At 41.0% G+C, this 7,457-nt stretch overlaps 1 protein-coding gene across 1 annotated transcript; it reads right to left on the reverse strand.

The window, feature by feature from the left end:
- Positions 1 to 1,143: 1,143 nt before the first annotated feature.
- On the reverse strand, positions 1,144 to 3,637 carry LOC113532119 (potassium voltage-gated channel subfamily A member 5). Its single transcript, XM_026923299.3, has one exon. The coding sequence runs from the start codon at positions 3,245 to 3,247 to the stop codon at positions 1,607 to 1,609; it is 1,641 nt and encodes a 546-aa protein (XP_026779100.1). The 5' UTR covers positions 3,248 to 3,637; the 3' UTR covers positions 1,144 to 1,606.
- Positions 3,638 to 7,457: the final 3,820 nt, after the last annotated feature.

A 7,457-nucleotide genomic window follows, 5' to 3' on the forward strand; every position in this document is an offset into this window, starting at 1 on the left:
ATTCATGGAAATGTTTTTTTTTTTCAACTGTCTTCTCATGTTACACAAAACATTTTATTCATTAAACCTTTATTTAACCTAAAAAAAAGGCCAGGTTACAGTATTCTAAAAAAAATCTTAATTCTTATAAACAGATTAGATAATATTAACAAGAACCTATATGACTGAAGAAGAAAATGTGTGGAGAGAAAAAAGCACTCATGATCCAAAGCTTACCACCTGATCTGTGAATCACTGTGGCCTGGGTATGTACAGCTGCCAGTGCAACTGGCTTTCTTGTCTTTACTGATCATGTGACTCACGATGGTGTCAGAAGGATGGATTTTCTTGTGAACAAATGTATTTTACCTGCTCAGCTCAAACCCAATGCCTAATGACAATTGCCTGACTTGAAGGAATTACTCTAATGTATTTCAGCCTAATCTTTAACATCTTTGCATTCACCTAACAAGAATTTCAACACATTTCCCTGCATGAAAAAAAAGAAAACATTTACCAAACTCTCACGTACAACAGAAGCCTAAGGGATATCACCTGCATACCTGTCGCTCATATTTGACAAACTCCAAAAATATATTTTCATTTTCATTTTATTTCTTCTGTTCCTGGATCCATAATTACACCAACTTTAACAAACACTAATATAATAGGTGGTATTTCAACAATGCTGATTTGTGTAATCAGAAGACCTATGAAGAAAAACGTGTATATGGGCAACTTATATCAGCGCACTTATGTATGTGCATTTGGACCCACAATAACACTGAGATAATTCAGTGTTGAAAATTCAACAATGGTTTGTGAAAATAAAAAGTGAATGAAGCTACTGACCTTTTATCTGTAAGATAGCCTAGAGGTGATCCTCTTGATGAAGATTAGTATTGAGCACACTTGTGTTGGAAATGCTCTCACTGCCAGGTATGGATCCTTTATTCCCCATATGCCTCTCTGTCCATCCTGATTCTGATGTCCAGGTCAGAAAAAAGTAGTCTTATCCTTATGAATTCAGAAAAAAACAAGCTTTCCATGTTTGTGGGTAGTACTTTTACACTTTCCATTTTTAATGGAATTTATCTATTTTAACAGATGTGAAAAAGTATGAATCTTCATACTCCATGTGTAAAATAAAATACTAAACTGTGCTTTGGAGGTCTCTATAATTTATTCAAATGATTTATGTGCTTCCATGCATGAAACAATCCAGAATACTGAAGCTCCATGATTTCTGTTGCAATTGAAACAACCATATCAGCAACCACGAGCCTGACACGGCACATTTAACACAGTACATTTCAGAAAAGAAATTTTCTTCAATTTGGGTTGCGTTGAACCGACACCTAAAGTGTTAATTCTTAAAGTATTAATTGTGTCCAGCTTGGATTTATAGAAACAAGTAGCTCTGTTAGGGGTCAAATAAAAAAAAAAATTAAACCTTCAAGCACTGCGGCGACATGTTGATCATTTCGGGTGTGCAAAGACTCATACCAGTCTATAAGACTTAGAGCATCTTAGTCTTTTTTGACCAATAATTACTGATAAAACTAAATTTAAAGGTATCAACACACCTTACAATGTTGGTGACTGACGTTCATAATGCAAACTAACACTACAAGTCTGTTTCCCTTGTGTCTAAGCAAAACGCATAGAGGGAATCTTTAATGTCTGTGCTGCTGTTTGCTTTAATGTTGGCCTTTCCCACCGGTGTGTCCTGACTTTCTACATCTCCTGGGGAATTCGGAGGCGACCTGCTGCATCCGTGGACATCACTGGAGGGCTCATCCTTGAGTGCAGCTTGCTCCTGGTCGGTCTCTCGGTGGTAGAAATAGTTGAAGTTGGATACGATCACAGGCACGGGCAGTGCAATGGTCAACACACCAGCAATGGCGCATAGTGAGCCTACAATTTTGCCTCCAACTGTTACAGGCCTCATATCACCATAGCCCACGGTGGTCATTGTAACCACAGCCCACCAGAAGGCATCTGGGATGCTGGAGAAATGGGACTCAGGCTCGTCAGCCTCAGCAAAGTACACAGCGCTTGAGAAAAGGATTACACCGATAAAAAGGAAGAAGATGAGCAGGCCTAGCTCTCGCATGCTGGCCTTCAGAGTCTGCCCCAAGATCTGGAGACCTTTGGAGTGCCTTGAGAGCTTGAAGATGCGGAACACCCTCACTAGTCTAATAACCCTCAAGATGGCCAGTGACATGGCCTGCTGTTGCTGCGGTCCGTTGTCATGATCCTGACCGTGCTGCTGCTCCACCAGCTCTGTCCCTACTGTGATGAAGTAAGGCATGATGGACATGATGTCGATGATGTTCATGACAGTTTTGGAGAACTCTGACTTGCTGGGGCAGGCAAAGAACCTGACAATAAGCTCAAAGGTGAACCAAATCACACAGGTGGTCTCAACGACAAAAAATGGGTCGGAGAATGTGAGCGATGGGCGAGCTTGTAAAGTGGAATTGGCAGCTGTCCTGCTCGCTCCTTGAAGCTCCCTCTCATCCCTGAACTCAGGCAACGTCTCTAGGCAGAAAGTGATGATGGATATGGTGATGACGATCACAGATACAATGGCGATGCCACGGGCAGGACTCGAGCTTTCGGGGTACTCAAAAATGAGCCACACCTGTTTCTGAAACTCATTGTGTGGTAGGGGTTTCTCTTCTTCCTTGATGAAGCCCTCGTCTTCTCGAAAGCGCTCCATAGCCTCTTCACCCAGCTGGTAGAACCGTATTTCATCAGCGAATACATCGATGGACACGTTGACGGGCCTCCGGATTTTCCCACCTGACTGGTAGAAGTACAGGATCCCATCAAAGCTCGGCCGGTTTCGGTCAAAGAAGTACTCATTCCGAAGTGGGTCAAAGTACTTGATCCTCTTGTCTGGGTCTCCCAGCAAGGTGTCAGGGAACTGGTTTAGGGTGCCCAGCTGTGTCTCGTACCTCAGACCTGCGATGTTAATGAGCACGCGCTCATTGCTCCCGTCATGCTCCAAGTTGTCCATCACGTCCACCACGTCCGACAGGTCCTCGTCAAAGAGGTGAGGGACGCGGTCGGCGCGCAGCAGCGCATCCACGGCGCTTTCCGCGCAGCTGAACGTGTCGCTCACGTCGTTCATTCTCCACGAGCTCGGTTCCGTGTTCAGCTCCTTCACACACTCGTCCCGCGCGCTACGGCAGCCTTCTCTGGCATCGCTCGCGCTCCCTCTCGCGCCGCCGTTCTCCAAACTCACCAAGGCTATCTCCATTCCGGAGCCATGAAATGTTCACCAGGAAAACATAAAAAAAAGACCTGTAGATTTCGATCAGTTTCACTTATTAGTAACAGTTTTCTCAACTGGATTTCGCACTGAAGTTTTAAAAATGTTCACGCTGTTTTAACGTGACAGATAATGAGCGCGCGCACGGAGCGCCAGCGCGAGCTCTGTGGTAACTGGAAAGTAAATAAAGCCGCGAGAGGCGAGCTGAAGACCCGGATGACAAAATAACGAGGATGATTCCTGACGTGAAAACAGCGCTCATCGTTCAGCGCGGTGAGGGAATCCTCACAGTGTCACCGAGAGAGGGAACCTCCTCATCCTCCCGTCGCTTAGAAGCGTTTACACACCTCCATCAGTCCCCTCTGAGTTAAAGAAGGCTGTGTGTGCAGGGAAGGAAGGGCTATGTTTCTCCAAGTGTTACATACAACACATATACTCCAAGTGTTGAATATCTGTGCGAAGGAAAAATGTTTAGATCATATTCTGAAGAAGCAAGACTGACCGAATGACATGTTTAATGACATGTTTGGGAATTTGGGACAAAATGCCTGTTTTTTTTTACAACATCGTTCAGCGCGGTGGGAATTGTTTGGGAATTTCATCAACATATTCAGGGAATTGTTTGGGCATTTCAGACAATATATTTGGGAATTTGGGACAGTATGTTTGGGAGTTTGGGACAACATGTTTGGGAATTTGGGACAAAATGTTTGGGGTTTTTTTTGACAACATGTTTGGGAATTTGGGACAGCATGTTTGGGAATTTGGGACACCATGATTGGGAATTTGGGACACCATGATTGGGAATTTGGGACAGCATGTTTGGGAATTTGGGACAACATGTTTGGGTGTTTTTTGACAGCATGTTTGGGAATTTGGGACAACATGTTTGAGTGTTTTTTGACAGCATGTTTGGGAATTTGGGGCACATTTTCATTGGTTTTGGTGTTTACTTTGATCCTCAACAAAATGTTTAAAACATTATTATTTGCAGCATACTTATTCATGGCATCAAGAAATCAAATTTCAGTAACATATCAGTAACAGGACAAATTTCAGTAACGGGACATATTCTCCAAACTCATCAGCATATTCTAATCTTGTAGGAACACAGCATAATACTAGTACAAATAACAATACCAGTAACACTGTATAATCCATTTCTTTCAGCAATAACTGCTATAACAGGCTTCAATATTCTCCAAACCCATAACTCATTTTTTCCCTAAAATTCAGTATGAAAATATTTACACAGTAAAAAAAATAAATATAATAAAAATTAATTATTATAAACATATGTACCTGATTTGAAGTATCTTTATGCTTATTTTGTTACTGTAGTACATTTTATGTGTATGCCTCATAAATATGTGAAATATATTAGTCATATATAACCTTCTTTTATAACCTTATGAAAAAAAAAAAATAGCTAAAGCATCTCATTTTTCCTAGTCCAAATTTTTGTGGCCAACTTCCTGTTTGATGCTGACCACACCCCTTCAAATGATGTTACACAAATTAAGTCATGTTATTCCTATCAATCAGTTATACTGGAAGGATTTGGTAACATAGGTATTTGCTTTCATCAGGCCAGAAAATAAATGTTGTTATAGTTATACTATCCCAATTTCCCAGCTGTCCCAATACACATGAATTAACCCTATATTTATATATGATTGATACATGCACTAATCCTTAGCACATCAGGAAATAATGAAGTGTATACATTATCAGCCTCTGAGTCATATGAACAGCTATTAATAATGGTAAAAGTTAAGTAACTATAGTTAAGTTCTCATTAACATGTTCTACAATTTAATATCATGACTTGCAGTGTAATAGGTTATCCCAAAATATATAATGTACTGGCAATTTTAGACCCACTTTTGTTTTCCAGAACCCCTAATTATATACTAAACCCTAACACAGGATATAATATAAATACAAATGAAATATACCGTACATATTGTTCAAATTTTCACCTGTGGTACTTACCATAGCTTTATAATGCTACAGTTCTTAACAAGTGCTTGAATAGTTCAATTCCTGTGACATTGTCGCTCAATTTTATAACAATATGTCAATAATTACACCAATGGTTACGCCAATCCTGTTTGATCTCAGAGCAACTTTTTAGTGGTTCTGCCTTTGAATTCATAACTGTTCCATTTTATTTAAATGCCTGAAGTTTGAGATAACCTACACTGTGTACAAAAAAGCCATTATTATGCAAATGATCTTTATGAAAACTGAAAGTCATGATTTTAAATAACAGAATCAGTTAACAACATGTTAATATGTAACAGTTCCCATTAATAATGGCTATTTAATATGACTCAGAGGCTGGTAATATATAAGCCTCATTATTTCCTGATGTGCTTAGAATTAATGCATGTTTTATTTCATCCTTGTGCAAGCATTAATCCATATATTAATACCTGCTTATTTGTAAAGATTATGTTAAAGTATTACAGTTTTTATTATTCAGGAAAATAAAGTGCATCATAAGTTTTTGCTTTCATCAAGCCAGAAAATAAATAACATAACCTAACATATTAAATGTCATACTATAAATTAAATTTAATTTCTTTGTTTTATCCTTAGGTTATACAAACTATTGCACTTAAATGCATATGGGATTTACATTTACATTTATGGCATTTGGCAGATGCCCTTATGCAGAGCGACTTACAAAAGTGCTTTGAAGTCTCTATCAATAAATACATTCTGATACTGGTTCTCTAGGTCACAAACTAAGAATACAAACATCAGTCCAAAAACTCTGCTGGGGAGGTAATATAGTAACAAATGCTCAGACAGTAACTGTTCGGACATCTAGGGGAAGTTCATTCCACCATCTAGGTGCCAGAACAATGAAGAGTCTAGATGCATGCAGTTCCTTGTACTCTGAGAGATGGTGGTACCAGTCGAGCAGGGCTAAAGGATCGGAGGGAGCGTTGTGCCGTGCGGGATGTGATAAGTGCTTTGAGATAAGTGGGTGCTGGTCCATTTTTGGCTTTGTAGGCAAGCATCAGTGTTTTAAATCTGATGCAGCAGCTACAGGAAGCCAGTGGAGGGAGCTTAGCAATGGGGTGGTGTGGGAGAAGTTAGGAAGGTTGAAAACCAGTCGTGCAGCTGCATTCTGGATCAGCTGCAGAGGACAAATGGCACTCAGAGGCAGACCTGCCAGGAGTGAGTTGCAGTAGTCCAGTCTCAAAATGACAAGGGACTGAACAAGCACCTGTGTAGCCTGTGTGGAAAGAAATGGACAAATCCTTCTGATGTTATAAAGGAGAAATCAGCATGAGTGTGTCAGATTAGCGATTTGAGAGGAAAAGGACAGTTGATTGTCTATAGTTACCCCAAGGTTACGTGCAGTAACTGAAGGCGGGATCAGAGAGTTGTCCAGGGACATGGGGATGAATCACCTGGGATGAAGAGATATGATGATGAGATATCTGCCAGACATGCTGATATCTGAGCAGAAACATGAGTGTCCGAGGGAGGGAAGGAGAGGATGCATTGAGTGTCCACCCATGTGAGGATATGACCGCACCAAGAGATCGAGTATAGAGGGAGAGCAGAAGAGAACCAAGTACTGAGGCTTGTGTGACACCAGCAGAGAGTCTGTGGGAAGCAGATGTGGATCCCCTCCATGTTACCTGATATGACCGACCTTCCAGGTAGGAAGCAAACCATTGCCATGCTCCACCACGAATTCCTAGACTCACGAGGGTGGACAAAAGAGTCTTGTGGTTCACTGTGTCAAACGCTGCTGAAAGGTCAAGGAGGATGAGGACTGAAGACAGTTTGGCTGATCTAGCACCATGTAGCTTCTCAGTGACGGCCAAAAGGGCAGTCTCTGTGGAGTGTGCTGGTTTGAAGCAAAAAAAAAAAAAAGTGAGCGACAGTTTTGTTTTCAACTTCTCAATCGTAGAGAGAGCTGCAGTTGTACCTGGAAGGTTGTCAGTGCCTGTCATGGCAGCTATCCTAGGACACTAGGACAGTTATCAAATGGTGTCAATTTGAAGAAGAAGGCCTTCTGAGTATGGAGCTAATGGAGAGCTCTCCTTATTTAGTTAAAAGATACAGGAGGGCCAAATGAGCTGTGGGAAAAAGCACCCCAGAATCAAAAGCTCAAATGTTTGAAAGGCCATGGAAAAAAAAGACTTTTTGGCTGGCCGCAAAGATGTGCTGG

Source organism: Pangasianodon hypophthalmus, chromosome 18, assembly GCF_027358585.1.
Source record: "Pangasianodon hypophthalmus isolate fPanHyp1 chromosome 18, fPanHyp1.pri, whole genome shotgun sequence".
NCBI lineage: Eukaryota > Metazoa > Chordata > Actinopteri > Siluriformes > Pangasiidae > Pangasianodon > Pangasianodon hypophthalmus.

Excerpts from the sequence above, each read along its gene's own strand:
- LOC113532119 (XM_026923299.3), bottom strand. The coding sequence starts at position 3,247 with ATGGAGATAGCCTTGGTGAGTTTGGAGAACGGCGGCGCGAGAGGGAGC.